Source organism: Temnothorax curvispinosus, unplaced genomic scaffold (assembly GCF_003070985.1).
Source record: "Temnothorax curvispinosus isolate PA1 unplaced genomic scaffold, ASM307098v1 QBEX01004051.1, whole genome shotgun sequence".
NCBI lineage: Eukaryota > Metazoa > Arthropoda > Insecta > Hymenoptera > Formicidae > Temnothorax > Temnothorax curvispinosus.
The window spans coordinates 35,147-53,489 of NW_020213831.1; the positions used below are offsets into that span (position 1 = coordinate 35,147).

General features: G+C 40.9%; 1 protein-coding gene across 1 annotated transcript; it reads right to left on the minus strand.

The window, feature by feature from the left end:
* Positions 1 to 1,372: 1,372 nt before the first annotated feature.
* On the minus strand, positions 1,373 to 2,775 carry LOC112453115 (mRNA turnover protein 4 homolog). The gene is made up of 4 exons (XM_025013675.1): positions 2,652 to 2,775; positions 2,073 to 2,392; positions 1,658 to 1,894; positions 1,373 to 1,583 (listed from the first exon to the last, which is right to left on the minus strand). The coding sequence occupies exons 1-4, from the start codon at positions 2,677 to 2,679 to the stop codon at positions 1,428 to 1,430; spliced, it is 741 nt and encodes a 246-aa protein (XP_024869443.1). The 5' UTR covers positions 2,680 to 2,775; the 3' UTR covers positions 1,373 to 1,427.
* Positions 2,776 to 18,343: the final 15,568 nt, after the last annotated feature.

The window sequence follows — 18,343 nt, forward strand, 5'->3', positions numbered from 1 at the left end:
TATAATCATTCTTCGCAATAATAAAAAGTATTTTCCATTTTTTAATAAGAATCTAGAATCGAACAAATTGGAAGTAACGCATAATAGTAATGAATATATTGATGTAATGGTAATTATTAAATGCGACATCTTTTTACCGAATAATCTAATTTTTACAAATGGAAATAATGCATATAGAGATTATTATGGGACAGTGTTAAAAATTTATGTTATATAAGCTGACACATGTTTACTAAGTTTTTCATGTCAATAATAGTATCACACATTATACCTGTAAGATGATCTCATCGTAATGCAACCTGTTTTATTGAATTTAGTTTACTTAATTTTCGTCTCTTAGCAGTATTAGCACATCCCTAAACTTCTACATATAATAAATGTATGACCTGTACCCTTTGGAATCGTAAATAATAAAAATTATGAAAATGACTACTTCGTCACAATCACAATTATGATTACTTTGTAAAAATATCAATAAGAATTCTTGAATTGATCACATAACGATATATTTTATCATGTAGGAACCAAGATATTTTATGTTCATATTACAAACAATGTCTTATTAATCATTTTTTATACTGCTGCCATAAATGTTTTTGTACGTGAAACATAATATGTATATATTAGAACGACTTGTAGAATCTTCTTTTTATTGACGTTTCACTCGGCCAACAAGTTTTAATCTGAAATATTTAACATCTTATATCGCATATTTATCATAATATGTTTCATAGATCGTTAATCACGCTGTGCATCCAGGATCTCTTACACGCAAGTATTTCAATAATTTCAACAGTTATGTACCTCACGTATTTTTAATCTTTGTATATTTTTTCTTCTAGTACCTTCATTATCTGAATGCTCTACGGATTCAATAGACGATGTACTGTGCCTCTTAATAGAATCGAAATCGAAAACTACTTTGGGCGTATTGTTATCGGCTTTGTTTGGCGACCAGTACCAATGATATATGGCCTAAAAATATTGTTTGAAACATGACGAATGAAATTATTATGTATAGAAAAATGCGCGATAAAAATTCAGTACATGTGATAAAAATTCAGACAAGAATTTCACAGATACGTCAAATTTCACTCACCCATAATATACAAATCGTCCAAAATGCGGTTAAAACAATTGGTTGCATATTTTAATTGATTAATATGAATTTTTATTTAAATATTTCATGAAATTACTTAAAACACTAAAAATTTTGACACGTTTAAATTACCAATTATTCAGTATTCGTTTGTTACATATCTTAAGCATTTAAATACAATTTCATGACACATAAAAATGTTTGCTGTTGAAGTTCTTTAAATTTAAACAAAGTGATTAGGGAAATAATTAAAAATAAGGAAATATATTTTTGTATAAAATCATATATACATATTCATTTTATTCTAACACTACAATATATATAAATTTCATGTATCATTGTTTTCCACGTCCATTTCTTCTTTATCTTCATCTTCATTCTCATTTGTGTCATCTGTTACTGTAAGTTTCTTAAAACCATGTTTTTTCGTATACACTCCCAAAAGTATCAGCTTGAAAACTGCTAGCGGTTTATCCAATAATTTCTACAAAATATATTGAAATTAATAGCTTCAATGTTTCAACGCATCTTGTGTCAAGAAAAAAAAAAAATATGCACCAAAATTTGTGCCTGTTCCGGTGTCAGGGTGTCACCCATCTGACAAACTTTGAACGGTTTAATCAAAGTAATAACTCCTTTTTGCAGCGACGTAGGCATACCCAACTGTCTCAACTGTGGTTCCATGCTATGCTGGAACTGTGGCAGAGGTCCTTCAGGTAACTCCACTGTTTCAGGTGTTACAAATCCAGAACGGGCATACTCCAGTTCTTCGTATTCCTCTGCCCATTCTATTACCTGTGCAAATGTATCGTTAACGATAAGCATAAGGAACCTTTTTTTTTTTTTTTTTTCCTTTTTTTGGGGGAAATTTCAAGATATATTTGTATAAATATGAAAACCTGTTTACCAAATTCTTGCTTCAAATTCAGTTAATTTATTAATAATATTATTTAAGTCTTTATATATTACCTACCTGTTTCTTTGGTCTGTTAGTGAATAACAGACCACACTGGCCATTCATCGAGTGATTCTTCATTGCGTTAGCCAATTTATGTATGCCTTCCGCAATCTCGGTTTCCTTTGATTTCCCTAGGCCTAGCGCAATTATTCTGAGTTTTCCAAAGAAAAGTTTACTGTCTTTCCATTCGGCACGTAGCTCAAGAAGCTTGGTGTTGCGTGTATTTTGAACAGAGATTAGAAATATATGTCTGTATTCGTCCACACATTTCTTAACGTCTTCCATGATCCGCTGCTTCAATACTAAACCCTTTCTATCGGTTTTAGTGAGAGAAACTGTAATAAAAATATTTTAATATATATATCATATATTTATGTTACACATATATATTCCTTTTAAAACAAAGACGTAAAAAATAACAGTTTTCAAAATTGTTAATTTATTACGATAAAAATATGCGATAAAATGTTAAACCGTGAAATTAAATTATTTAAAACTCGCTTTGGAGGTTAGTTGCAATCAGGCTAACCGCTTCTAAAGAACACTTCGTACGGAAATACGTGAAAAATATACGAGAAATTTTTGGGAAATTACTTTTCTTGTCTCTCTTCGATTTTGGCATCTTTGAAACTGGATTCCTTCACGGATTAAGAAAGTACAACAAAATTATTATTGATCAAAATTCACGCTTGACGTCCATGCGCTACCATGTGCTCACGCTCACATCCCATCATCCCACATCCCATCCCCTCACCTCACATCTCACATGCGATGTAAGTTCAGAAATTATACAGAGGACGCCACACGTAACGATTTGGAATAAATCGCAGTGAATTTCTCCCGTAATTTGACTGTTCAAAAGAGAAAATCTTTCGAAAATATCATGTGAAATTTTATATTATTTTAGATACTAAAAAACATTGTTTCTAATCTACATTTTTATAAAGAAAATTATTTTTTATCTTCCCTCAGAATAATTTATTTCTTTTTTACTAATAAAAAAAAAGACATTTATTAACAATTATTTAACAATTTTTTAAATATAATCTTTAAACCCAATTTTTCAAAATTTCGAGGGTAAGATGAAGACAAGACTTGAAATATAAAATACAATTCGATTAAATCTCAATTTGTTTATATTTATACGGCAATATTCGAGTCCCGTCGGGCTGAAATTAACGCTAGGCATAAAATGACGAATGTCATTAATCTTTGCCCAACTTTAAGTGCTTTTTTGCAGGAACGCGTTTCAGGAACGAGCGAACGAGCGATTCGAATCGTCGCGCCGCGGCGCGGCGGAAGCGGGCGCGCGAGCGCCCGGCAAGATGGCGGTTTCCGCTGGTCGCGCCAGTGCATTCAGCGAGAGCGTAGTGAACGGTAGCTGTTGAACACGTCGAGAGCCCGATTTCCCAGGCCGCTTACAGCACTCCGAAGGTGAGTCCGTCCCGTCACGCTGCCGTTCGCCACCCGCGACCGTCGCGGATCGCGTCCGGGATCGCGATCTGCCGCGGCCTCGCGGCGGATCGCGCGACGTGCGCCGCAACGCGGCCCGTGGCCCGTGTGGACCCCGTAGCCATGCCGCCCGAGTCCCGACGTCGTCGTCGTCGGGGCGGCCCGCGCCGCTCGGAATCTCGCCGCCGGTGATCGCTCCGCACGTTTCTCGCCTCCGTGGAGAAAATCGGCGAGATCGAGTCGAATCTCTGAGGGGAGGTTGTGCCCGGCGAGATGGTCATTTTAGCGAGATATGAGCGGCGGATTCGTTCGTTCTTTCCATCTCCTTCTATCTCTTTCTCTCTCGCTCCTCGCTCCCTCTCTCTCTCCCTCTCTTGGCTACGTCGCCGCGATCGACGGCCTGAAGGCGGCCGCTTGCCGCACCGATGACGCACGAGACGCCGTACGAGGAAGAGAGAGAGAGAGTGAGAGGGGGAGAGAGCGAGGAGTGCCAGTCGTCTCGTTCCTCGCGGCCGCCATGTTGCTTTCGCGACCGGCGACGAAATTCCTCGCACGTTGCCGGGCCAACTCGAGGAAATGATACGTCGCGGGGGTGCCACTGCGTGGCTCCGGATGGTTATCGGCCGGACGATAAGCGGGGACGATTAGAAGGTGATGATGAGGGGGGAGGGGGCGGGAGGGAGACGCCGGAGCTCGCTCGCTCACCCGAGCACTCGCATCGATCGCTTTTTTTTCCCTATCTCTATCCATCTCCCTCTCTCTCTCGCTCCGTCCGTCTTTCTCTCTCCCTCCCGAGATTCTTTTAACCCTTATTTACAGAACAGGTCCGTAAGAGTTATTATTCGCGATGTCGTAATGGTCTTTCGGCGCGGTTTAAAAATGTCCCTTGGCGGTTTCAGCGCAAGGTGGGCAGCGGCGCTAATTGCGCGGCGCCGCGAGAGGAGGAGAAGCGGTTCATCTCCTTATCGACGAGAGACGCGAGATTGATAACGCGAACGAGGAATTGTGCAGCCGAGGGCATCACGCGCAACGGCGGGCAGCAGGATTCGCGGAGATTTAGAGGAGGATTTCATTTTTGGCGGCGAGAGTCGCCTTTGAAAGGTTGCCCACCCTCGCGCTTCGTGCGTGCCTCCGTTTCTCTCTCTTTTTCTCTCTCTCTCGCGAGAGATAAACGGATAGATAAACGCGCGAAGCTGAGGTGATCCACGAGACAGGCGATCTATATGTGTCGCGGACGCATCTGTTCGCACGTAACTCGCTAACGCTTCTGGCCCGAGAAAGGCGCGCCGTTTATTCTGCGTTAATTTTTAAAACACCTGGATCTATTTTGAAAGTCACGCGGAGGAGATAAGATAAAGATGTCTCAATTTTTGCGACTGGGTACTCCGATTATATGAAAAAAGATTATCTCATTTCTAGAAGGAGATATTTGTTAATTGAATAAATTCTGTAAGCGAAGGGTGAACGACGAAGCCTTTCTCTCTTCATAAAATTACATTCTATATATATCTGTACCTTAAAGGTAAAGGATCGTATCTCCAGTTTTTTTTGTCAAAAAATTATTTTTTACATTTCTTAATACAACAGGAACTTAAATTGTATAATGGTAAAGCGTCTTATGTTTACTCCTAAGATACAAACAATATTTAGAAAAAGTCGTATTGAAAATTTGTATAGTGTCTAATTTTTAAACCAGATATAAACAATAGATATAAACCAGATATAAACATTTAAACCAGATAGATACAAACAATATTTAGAAAAAGTTGTATTGAAAATTTTTATAGTGTTTAATTTTTAAACCAGGTACAGGCTATTGGCAGTTGCACTATTAAACGTGTCGGTTAAATTACTTTATTAAAACCTTAATAAATCAAGTTGCTACTTTTATTTTATATCTGTAAAAATATATCGTTTTTCTATTTAAAACTTTAAACCTTGTTTTCTCGAAATGTTCAAAAATGGACATACGATCCTTTATTTCTAAGATACAGATACATATATATTTTATATACAAATCTATAAATCTATATCTCGCAACGAGCTCCTTAGCTTGGAAAAACAACTCGTTACTAGAAGCGGATGATATTACGTAATTACGTTCTCGCATTGATAGTTTGGCAATCGATACTCCGCCGCTGTCTATCGTTTTATTAATTTTTGCCATCCAGCTGCGCCGCGAATGGCGCAGTTGTTTTTCTCGCGTTAAGATAACGAATCTAGATGTTGGTAACGAGCGAGCGTAAAGTGGCCCCTCGTTAGGGATGTACGTTGGATGTATTGTCTTTGATATACGGCCTCGATACCACTTTGGCAAATCTCCCCACCCCTTCCCCTCTCAGGAGGGCTACGCTAATTCGCGATTTAGGTGTGTAATGAACGATATTATCAGATTACCTGTCCGCTACGTTCCCGCCCACCTTGCCTCTAGGTCATCGAACAGCCGGCGAGGTCTGGCTCTTTTCGCCAAGGCCGACACCCTCCGCCTCGCCCTCCCGCTTCCTCCACCTCGTCGTCTCCTCGTCTCCTCAGTCCTCGTGGATCGGCGTATTTGCGTAACGAGCGAAGACCTCTCCTACGTTCTGGAGGCCGCCGCGTTCCTCATTCTCGCAACAACTCGCGATTACTCTCTCGCCATTCATCCGTTGACGCGGTCTTACCGATCGATCGCGACTTACCTGGAACGTGAGAGAAAGAGAGAGAAAAAAAGACGCTTGTATACAGGGTGTCGAAAAGTATTCGGTAATTTAAGGGAATAATTTCTGTCGAGACTCGTATAGTGTCAGGACGTTAGCGATTCTTTAGAAGCGATTGAAAATCAGAGGGTTTTAATATCTGGATCTAAGAGAATTAAGAGATTACAGAAAGAAGTGGAGACTCGACGTCAAAATGATCGAAGAACGCTTCCTTAAAATTTTGAGTCTGTTTTGGTAGTCCGTGCTTTTTACTGCATTTACAAATACACCATATCTATGTATAACCATGGTAAGAATAAAGCGATAGCGCATGGGTCTGAAAAACGCGCAACTTTATGAAACGAAAAATTTTAGACTATATTATTGGTTCGCGGAAAGCGAGACGCAAGTTAATTGGGATTGATGTATCGATTGCGGTGCGATCTGGTCGGAGCAGCGCGACTAGCTAGGAGATACAAGTGAGACCTGTTTATCAGCGCATTCCCTGAGGAACGTGATACAGCTTCAATGGAGAAAATATCCGGTATCTTCCAAGAAATCCGTAGATAAAACCGTGAACTGTATAAAAGTCGCGATTAGCTTTTAGCTCAGTGAGGCTCATTAAACATATTTGGATGAGAATCTCAAATAATTTTGAAATTATTTCAAACAGTTATAAAATAGGGCCAAAAATGCCATGTAATTAATTTATTAGTGTCAATATTTAATTTATATAATTTAGTTGTCCCCGTTGCATTTGTACATTATTATATAATCGACACAAAATCAGTATCCAGATTGTGTACCCTGGTCGTACGTGTAACTATATATGGTTGTTTATCATGCTTGAACACTGCGACACACACGCATGCACGCGTACATGCGCACACAAGTGCTTTCATGTATCCTGGGAGCGCTTAAAGCAGTTACTACCCCGCTGCATACTGCGCCGTAAATCGGAGTATTAATTTAATCAGAACGATTCTCGACATTTGTGGCATCGCGTAAGGGACTTCGCTTGCTTGTTTTAATTAACGAACGACTGGATTCGTTCGGTGATACATCTACATCGTGCGAAGCCAGCGTTCAATATCGTTTCGAATTTAATCCGAATTTATCGGGATCCGTATCTCGAGCGCGTACAATGTATCGTGTAATTCGATCGTGTCCATCAGGCTATTTACTTAAATTTTACATAACATGTTTGCGTCAACTAGTTTTTGATCCCGGATGAATTGAGAGTGATGCCGAAATCGTGTATCTCGCCCGTATATACCTGTCAACGCATCATCAGTTTATTTGCTCGCTCGTCGATATTGCGGGCAACGTGCAGTCGATTAAACGTGTCAGTAGCTTGCGCCGTTTACAATTACGTTACATTTGCAATTCCGAGTGATTTAATTTTGCCGATTTTAAAACACTATAGATCTTCTCTCTTTGCCCTTAATTTTTATCCAGATATTAGGACGTAGTTTTTATAACGACTTTTTTAATTGGGAAACTTGAAACTTAGGCGTATTGTATACAATACACATGATTCGCAGTTATTCTCGACTTGTGCTATTGTAATCGTTAGCTGTTAATGACGAAAAGTCGAAAACCGATGCCAGAACTAACTAAACTACGACGATGTTTCGTATAATGTTTCTAATTTTATCGAAATGCAGCAGCAAAATCTCTGACGCGACCTTATCGATTCGCGTCTGTGGCGAATAGGATCGCAAATACGCAATTTCCTTCAAGATATTACTTGCGGGCTGTCAGTTAATAAATTACTAAAATCTTCTATTAAAAAGATTATATATAAGCTTTCTTATCTCGTATGTAAAATTGCTATTAAAACATTTTAATAACCGCGCGTTACGTTAGTATAGTCACGGATTTATTTACAAAACAAATTTATTTTTGCTTTTTCCTTCCTTTCTAATAACGTTCTAATAACGCAGGAAATTACGGATATGAAGTATTTGCGCGAAATGTCTCGCGGGCGAATTCGATCGGGCGAGAATCAGCCGGGGTTTCTCTTTCAATTCCATTCGCGGAAAACCGCTCGTTGGCTAGCGGCGCGTTAATGGATCTGAAAATCGCGTTTCTACGCGGTCGGCCGTAATGATTATTCCATCTGCGAGTGGAATTCGACTTGACGCGAGCTCATTTCCTGGCTGGAAAGCGACGGCCGTTGCTGATCGGAATCGCGCCCGGCCGCGGCCCATTCAAGAAAGTCGCGTTCATTCGAATGTACCGTCGCCCACGACGCCCGTATATTCGTTTAGCCTAAACGTAGCGTCTGACTAGACACTAGACCCGTGACAACGGTCCCGACATCCGTTTTGCAACCACGATCGTTAAAATGAGCTTTCCAGACTTCCAGCTATCGCGATTCAACAGGCTTCCGGAAACGCTTCGTACACCGACATGTACTTTAGTTAAGTGCTTAGTCAAGTGTACTTTAGTTAATAAACGACACTTGTGTCAAATTAAGAGACATTCGTCAATTAAGATCGCTGTCGCACGTGTGTCACGTACGCGAACACGCCCGTCGATTGGAGATCGATGAGTCGTTGCATTCTATTGCCGCAGCTGGCAAAAAGAATTCGACGCTCGCTCATGGCGATCGTCGATGCAATTAGCGTCTAGCAGCTACGTTTCATTTGCATGAACGCGCGTCGCGTCGCTCTCCGCGGGAGTGGCGTTAATTATCGCGCGTCAATTAGTCCCGCGTTTCGTGCGCGAACTCTGTCATTAACGCCGCGCGTCCTCTTCCTGCCGTCGAGAACGAGACCCCGGGACTGTTTCGGGACGCGACGGGTTGTACACCTCTCGAGTTCGCGCCGCTTTAGGCTACTGGAAACACGTTCGAATTAACGCGCAGATTGCGCAACGAGAGAGAGAACACTCGACCCCGAAGCACCTTGGGAAAATTTAACTACGTCGGAACGTCGCATGCAACGTCTCTCTCTCTCTCTCTCTTCCGAAATTTTGCAACGCGAGCATATAATATATAAAAATAACCGCGCTCAACTTACCGCATGACCTCCGAATACAATATTATTTGTTATATACATAATATTAATATAATACACAATAAGATAAAAAGGAGTTATTAGAGAGATTATTGATTAATATGTTTCAATGTTAAGAGTTATTTAACCTCTTCGGGATCGGAAGCCTAATATTAGGCACTGAAGTGGAGCCGTCTTTTTCGTACTTCAACCCACTGACAAGGGCAGAAATGTTCTAGCACTAAAACTAAAAAGGTCGTCCAAAAAAGGGGCCGGTCCTGTAGAGGTTAATTACCTTTTCGGGAAGTTAATTACATTCCTTTCGTGGAAACGTTGGTGCGTAAATGAACAAGTTCGATTTCGCGATAGAATTTAGTTTCGGCGAAACGTTTCATTCGCGATATTACGATTAAAAATTGCTGAGAGTCAATATATGTAAAAGCGCCGTGAAAGGTTTGATATGTAAAAGCGTAGCGAGACGTTTGATATATAAGAGACTTTAAAATCGCGTCATTAAATATGCCGTAACCGTTAATGTAAAAAGGACTTTCGTGCACGGCCCTTCGACATATTGCACACGTGGACTCGCTTGATTAAAGTCGCGAAATTATACATTTCCACGTTCAGAACGGAGAGCGGTATTCGCGATGCGGGGGGGGGGGGGGTGACTAATTAATTAATATTCCGCGATTTACTTTACCAGAAAGAATTCGCGTCGGACGGGTTCGGGGTTGTTTGCAAGGACGTGATTCACGTGATAACAGGAATTGCGTAACAGCATGGGTAACGATTAAGGAGAGGCATCAATCGGCACGTAACCGGTTGCGTAATACGTCTACGGCAGAAGAGCATCCTATTAAATTGACATTTTCGTTGCGGGCCATCGAGCTATCGATTTTCCGCCGATACTAACAGATTAAATAGTCGGAGTGGGTAGATCCCAAATAGGCCAATCCTAACTGCCTCTTTGGGAGGCACTTTATGCTCGCTCGAAAAGGGATTTCGCTACTGCAGTAATATTCGAGAGCGAAGTGAAGCGTATATAAACGTAACTACTAACAGGAATTGAAACGAAATTGAACGTCGGATTCGTGAATACGAAGATTCAGAATTAATTCATTCGAATTTCCTATAGAATATGATCCGATCTACATGCATGCGTGTACATAACAATTTATTATCGTTATTGAAATCCACGAAATGTGGATTTAAATTAGGTAAATTAAGAATCTCTGGGAGAATAGAATTTGGGTTTGTGAAATTTAAAAACCGCGAAATTTAGAAGTCCTGTGAAAACTAAGGAATTTCGGCTTTCCAAATTACACTGTAAAAAATTTAATGTCCCAGAAAGTCCACTCTAAATTTTGTGTTAAAATAACTCATTCATCATGTTATTTTTTACATTTAGAAATGTTATATCGACTAAAAAATGTCGATGGGACATTAAATTTTTTACTGTGTATTAATTAGTAATTATGTAATCGTAACTATCAATAATTTATACTATCAAATCGGATAGGCGATCCAGCTCAATTTTCTCTCGATCGCGGGTGGTCTTTTTCTCAACTAACGCTCACAAAAAGCGCGCAAACAGACGATTCTCGCGAGTCACCCCTAGCTGGATGATTGCGCAATTTCCTCCGGTGTCGTGCTTCTCTCTGGGGGGTCGCGTTGCAAAAGTGGCTACGAGAAGGGTCTCTCAGCTCCCTTTTAAGAAATGCTTTTAGCGCACCACCGAGCGACCGGCATTCGTCCTAAGTGAGTTTACCGAGGTAATTAACTGGCGCTTCGTTGACGCTTCCCTATCGGCATTCATGTTGCATTTCCGGAAGGATGAGAAAGAAAGAAGAATGATCTTTCTTCTCCTCTCGCGAGATACACTTGTGATATTTACTCCACGCTAACTAAAATGAAGAGAAATAGAAACAAATATCTTTCAGGATAAAGTTTTATTTAATTTGCAAAACTTTTAACAGTCATACGATTTCTTGAGCAGCTATACGATGGAAAATTTAGACTTTATTAGGTCGACGATATCTATTTTCATTAAAGCTAACGATAAATAAGAGGTCTCGCGGTAATCAAACCATAAAGTTATATCCGTAATCGCTTAAGTGTTAACGAATTCTGTATTAGTGGCTTTCCGTACAATTTTAATTAATTTTTAATTCTCTCCGAGTTTCCTCCCGAGGATCGGCGTGTCAAGGTTGCATCATAGGTCGCGCGACTTATCGTGATCCATTATCTCCCGTTAATTAGCACTCCCGGGAGAACGGATTAGGGTCGTGTACTTAGGGGATGACAAACCGGTAGCGCGGTGTAAATTAGAGGGCGCAGTATAATTTGATTGCATGTCCGTGCATAACGATTTACGTTTCGCTTCGTGTAATCCGAAGATCGATATGTCCAACTGCGCGATAAATTTCTCTACACACACAATCGGTCTCGCTGACATTCTCAGAAACGCGAGACCAATTTGAATATTGTTTGACTCCTTCCAGAGACATACAATATATTTCTGATATTTTCATGTTTATAGAGATTTAGCGAATTTAATTCAGACTTTTCCGCATTGTTTGTTAGAAGAAAATTTGATTCTACTTTTTCCACTGTCATAAAAATCCGCTTATACGTTTCTAATAGTAAAGTTAGATGTCTCATTTATTAAAAAATTTATTTTAAGTATTTAAATTGTAATATTTCTCTTTGTTATTGATACAAAAGGGCGACAACGATTTTTTTTTTCTAATATGACATTTCTCGACATTTTCCATAATATTTCGAAATAAAATTTAGCATGTCTGCGCAATCCCATATGGGAACGGGCGTTTATTCGTGCGAGAATGACGTGTCCGTGACGGCTGAGCGGCCGCGTGCGTGACTCACGTTGAGAAAATACACGGAAACCGCGTACGGAAATAAAATCACCGAAGAGCGAATTGTTGCGAGGGGGAGAGTGCCGCGGAGCCGGTACCCGCCATAATCCATAATTAGCTCCGGGACGAGCATCACGATTGTGACAGAGTTCGCGAGAGTGTCTTCTCCTCTCCACCGTCGGAAATAATCAACGCGTCACAATCTCGCGGTTTTCCTCAGACGAATCTGAGAATCGCGCACGTCGCCAAGTGTTGACAACAATTTCGCCGTCCGCGAATAATCGAATTAACGAATTCGCGACAGCACTTTCTCGCTCGCAGTAACCGAAGGGATGACTATAAATCTCTTTCTCTCTCTCTCTTTCTTGGTTTCTCGAGAGAGTGACAACGCGCGCCGGATAACGCGTGCCGTGCGTGCGCGAAGATGCGGCGTGAGAGGACGCGAGTATAAGTGCACGAGGCTTGACATCAGCCGCTATTCCAAGCCGGGTGACGCACTACTATATCTTTCGCTGGGTCCCGACGTACGTCGTGTCCACGTTACGACGCGCCGCGCCGCGCCGACGGACGAGCACGTACGCCGGTGTGTGCGTGCACGTGCGTAACGTAAAGCCTCTCGCGTGCAGCCTCTTTTTCCGGTCGGTTCCCTCGACGAGGGACGCGTTGCGCCGCTCAAGTTCCCGGCGATCGCTCGCAGCCGCTCGTACCCATCTCGCGTACCACGCAACTTCGATCCCCACGATCCAATTTTCTTCGAACGTCGAAAGATACCTTTGAGACATCCGGCGTGACTATGAGAACGATTATCGAAGCAAATTGATTAATTATCGAAGCCGTGTGTTTCTACAAAAACACCCGTCATAACGACGTTACGTGCCAGAAGAGAATAATTTTATTCTTAAATCTCGTCGAGTTGTTTTAATCAAATAGGAGATGTTAGAAGATACGCGAATAATACATTTTAATACTTTTATTTGAAATTTTTTTAAAGATACCATTTCGGTGATCTTTTATGCGTATACCTTTTATATTTAATGAACGAACAATGCGAGTTTATCGGAGCACAAAGAAACAGTGTTTCGGACAAACGTCGTAATTTTTCCGCGCGAGTAGTCGGCCTGAATGGAACTCGGAAGTGTGTAAAGGCGAAATGAATCGAGTGAATGGTAGTGCCCTTACACGAGAGGCACGTTACGTAACTGCTACCATATATAAATTGCCGGAGAAAACGGTTCTTATCGCGCGGCATCTAGAAAAACGCTAGCATCTTCGTCATTACGAACAATTGCGAATGTAGATCTTTAGGAAGAAATTGGATCAAGTACAGCGTTATTATTTATAATAGTAAATTATGAACTTGGAAGCGATAAAAAATGGCACAGAAATTCAAGACGCAGAAATAATAGGTAATTATGCATTCTGGTAATGACAGTAGACATTGCAAAACACATAATGTAAAACTTTTGTCAACGAAATTTGATCTTTTGTCCAGTAGAGGCATTGCGACAGTTGTTTTTTTCGACGTGACGTGCGTCTAACGGATGTGTTATCTTTCTGAGATGTCGATGAAATCTGGCATTTATGTATCCGTAACCATCTCGGTTGCGTTTCACACGACGACGCGTGATAACATGCGAGATAACGTCGGCGATCCGACGTTATCGCAGCTCGCGCACGGATATTTAGCATATTGTGCGATGGGCGTTCATTGTATTCACACACAGAGAGATTGCGTATTGGCGGTGCTCTCCTCTCGTATTCGAGAAACTGTTTATGTGTTTGTGTGTGTATATGTGTCACCATCGAGGCGTCGGGAATGTTTAGGATTCAAGTGACTTCGCTGGATATTGCAACTGCGTTGATTTGCGAGCCCGCAGTCCCTCGAATGGAAATAATAGAATTTAAGGGGAGTTTACACACGCAATGATTTGCGGCGCCAATCGATTAACGCCAGTAAAAATGCAAGTGTAAACACTTGATACAAACTGGCGCTAGTAATGTGGCGTTTACTGGCGGTTAACTCACCTTAATAAATGTTAAATATTTTCCATGTTATACGCCAATCACTGTGTAAACACTTGTGAGTATGCTAGTCGGTTTTTGGCGCCAATGAACGTGTCAGTTGGCGCCACTAATCATTGCGTGTGTAAACTTCTCTTTAGCCTTTTTTCTCCCTAGCGACAGTATTAATTCAAGGGAGCTTTGAGCTTTGGAAGGGAGATTACCGCGAATTTAACGTTACGCGAGATGCAACGATTTTGCTGAAGAAACTGTTCGACGTGATTCGTTTAATAATAACGTTTCTTTGTCACGTATTAATTTGACGGAATTAAATTGTGAGGACAGCACCTTGAATGATATCTCAAGTTCACGAACTTGAGGTGAACACAGTGCTTTAATTGTCATCGTCGCTTCTTGGTCGCTTCTGGATTGTCGGTGAGTTGATTATGAAACTCGACGACAGAAACATTTAGAATATCTTTCGTATAATTTTATATAATATTTACGACATTGCGCCACGTTAATTCTCGTTAAAAAGAAATGCCGTTGACAAGGCCGAGGTGAAATTCTCTACGGTCGAGGTAAAATTCTTCTTCGGAACTGGACTCGTCTGACGTCGCTTGACGCGAAAACAGCGGAAAGAAGAAGAAAAAAAAGAAGGGCTAAAAAGCGCGCGGGTACTAATTGCAGTTTTTTATCGATCGACGAAAGGGAGGAAGGCAAACCCTTATCTCTCTTTTTTCTACCTTTGTTTGTACGACGAAAGCCCTTAGGCTGAAGTGGCTGCGTATACACATACACACGGCGTGTACGCGTGTACAGTGCCACCTGTGGCTTGTCGTCCACTCGAACGACGAATTCGAGTAGATTTCACCCTGCCAATTTGGACCAGTTTCGTCCCGGAACCGTCGGAGAAAGTTCCGAATAGCATCTCAGAGAGTGCAGAAGTACCTACACATCTCGTTGTTCGTACTTTCGTACGCAGGAATTCTTAAATTATATACAATTAGAAACATTCGTGGAATTGATGATACGTACGTCCGCATCTCGCGTGATTTTGTTTCGCCGTGAATGTCGTTTGCAGTTCGCCAGATTGGACAGCGCGAATCGGAAAGCTTTTTTATCTATATCTCAATTTGCGGGAGGGAATCGGATTATCGTTTCGTTAACGCGACGCGACACGTCGACGCGTCGTGACATTTCTCAGCTGTGTCTCTAGAGCTTTACGCACGCCAGATTGTATCAAAACAATTATAGATTAATATGTCATACCTTAAATAAGAACTTCATGTAATTGCTATAATTTCAAAATGATGTTTTCGTTGAGAAGTTTCACACAGCGAGAAAATTAAGATGTCGTTTACAGGAACAAGCTTGATGAGTGTTTTTAATCAAGATTCTGTTGTAATAAAATCAGTCTGAGATTTAGCTGAAGGGAAAAAATTTTACCGTCTCCGTTTGCGTTTCTAAAGCGTAACGCATCGAACGATCTCTATATCGTTCTCTGTCGATCACGATTCGGAATCTGTCTACATTGAAAAAAAGGAAGTGTCGAATCAAAACTCATATACTCGTATATACGCAGCAATCTATAATCTTCTTAAGAATTTCAATTTTTCATTTCAACTTTTTTTTCTTGGTTGAACTATATCTTTACTTTAGAGATCAAGAATATCTTTATTATTATGAACTCAGAGAAAACAAAGTTTAAAATTTTAAATAAGGAAGTGGTATATTTTTTTTAAGATATAAAATAAAAGTAGCTTCTATTTCTTGAGTTCTATTTCTTAATAAAGTAATTTAACTGACATGTTCAACAGTACAACTGCTAATAAACCTGACTGAAATTAAGGGACTATGAAAATTTTCAGTACTTTTTCTGAACATTGTATCTTAGGAACTAATAATAATAGATATAAGACACTTTACTATTATATAATTTAAGCTTCTTTACAATTTAAATATATTGAAAAATGTATTAACTCCATTTTGACAAAAACTGGATATACGATTCTTTACCTCTATAGGGTACAGATACACAAATGATTTCATTCAAGCAAGCTTTCTTCGTTTAACGCAATATAATCTCATTTCCAAGATTATAAATTGTTATATATATAAGTCTTGATTTAACATTTCTTTTTTTTGTGCATTTTTCTTGTGAAGGAAAAATTATTTAGCTCTCCAACGACAAAATATTAGGAGCGTAAAATCCGCCTGTTATCGAACACCATACAGATCCAGAACGAATATAGAAAAGAACGAACGATTCAAAGAGGTCAACGAGCTTCCGATTAGTCCGCGTTTTTCCATTCTCCACACAGAGATCGCGATAACCAACCGGTGTTCACCGCACGGTGCAATTTAATGCATATGTAATTATCGATTTACGTTGTTGTTGCTGCTGCTGTTGCTGCACCATTGAGCTGCTCGCGATGGCGATTGGCTCGAACCGATCTGCCGACAACGTCGCCGTCGCCGACGTCGTGTTTTCCGCGTCGAGAACCGAAACTTCTCTCGTGATGTCGTTTCGCTGGCGGGAAGTCCGTATTTCTAGCTGCTTTTTTGGTATTTTCGACGGGCGATAATATCGATCGACGTCGCTTTCGAGTCTCCGACCAACGTTTACGGCCACCACCGGCTGGACGGTTGTTTTTACCCTTCCAACTTTTTATTCGCTGTCACATGTTCCCGAGATTGAAATTCGTGGAAATCGCTTTTGGAGATTAAAACAGCTTGCATCGGTTTTGAAACACCTATTGTCGCCGATGCTCTCACTATACGTGGTTTACGTTTTATTTTTTTAACGACTTTTCTCATTCCAAATTTCCTTTTCCCTAACTTTGATCTTTCTCTAAATTTTCTCTCCAATTCTGTTGTTAGTGCGCTATCTTATTGGCTTGTTTATATTTCCTTTCTGTTCTATTTTCTTTTTAGTTCTAAAATGACAATGAAGATAAGAGAAATCCATTCTTTCACGTCAATGTAATTTATACGCGATGTTGAATGGTCAGTCGCTTCATTCGCGTACAAACTTTATCGCCTAGCATTGTGTTGGCTGCGATAAACTATATTTTTCCTCGAGTACAAGTGCCTAGGTATTTATCGGCCTTAGTTGCGTAAACGGATATAGAGGCGTTTCGCCATATCTCATTTTATTTTTAATTTAATTTTGTGACACATTTTTTTAAGTACGTGCCGTAAAAATTTAACGGTCCAATCGTTTCTCGCTTGTATTAAAGAAAGGTGTGAATGTTACTTGAAAAAACTCAGCGTTAATACCTAATAAGTCTAAATATATACAATTTTTAATTAACTCGTCCCTCTATTAGCTTTGAAAATTAATTGTCACGTTAATAAGTTTTAATCTGGACTTCGTATAGTATTACGATGTTATTATTATAACGAGAGAGAGTATATCCCGAACATGACATTTCGAAAAAAGGTAAAAACACGTAGGTCGAAGTCGGGGAAGAATAGAACGTAAGAGGTGACACTGTTTATTCCGAGCAACGTGACACAAATCGAACGGCGCTACGCTAAAAGCAACTTCATTGTATACGGCCACGAATGAAAGAATAAAATCTCATGATTTAATTTCAATCCGGGTATGTATTAGCACGAGAGTATTTATAACGAACGTCGCACGTCACACGTCGCGCTTGTAGAGAAATTATCGAAGATAGAGAACTGGATTATTTCGACTGAAATCGCGGCGCGATCTCGTTTTCGGAAACGAAGATGAGACACATCGTTGGATTCATTCACGAACGGAACGACACGACATAAATTCGAATCACACGAGCGTTATCGCGCCGCGCGCGTCACTCGGAAACTCTCCGCGGGATAATTCCGCAGACGAGTGGAGATTCTCCGATCAAGTGGGCAAGGTCAGTGTCGTGTGTTAAAGCCCGTCGTGTCCGTCCTCGATTTGCGCTGCTCGCGCGACGGTTTCGCACCGCGGCTCTACGAGAAAAAGTGCATTCACGCTGCTCCGCGGCGCGAATCGGCCGCCGGTTCGCGGCCGTTTGCCAATTAAAAGCAAACCCGCGGCTTATCCGTGGTCGACGGGTCGACCGATAAAAAAAAGGGGGGAAAGGAGTAACCGTATGACCGCCTGTTTACTATTACTACGCGTGTATCGATCTCCTTTCCGAGGGGGCGCGTTCAATCGAGGCACGTGCGACGACCGACGTCGGCGAGAATTTACGGCGGGTAATTCACGCGAGAATTAGCAATTGCATCGTGAATCCATCGGCGAAAATTCACGATTCTGCGTA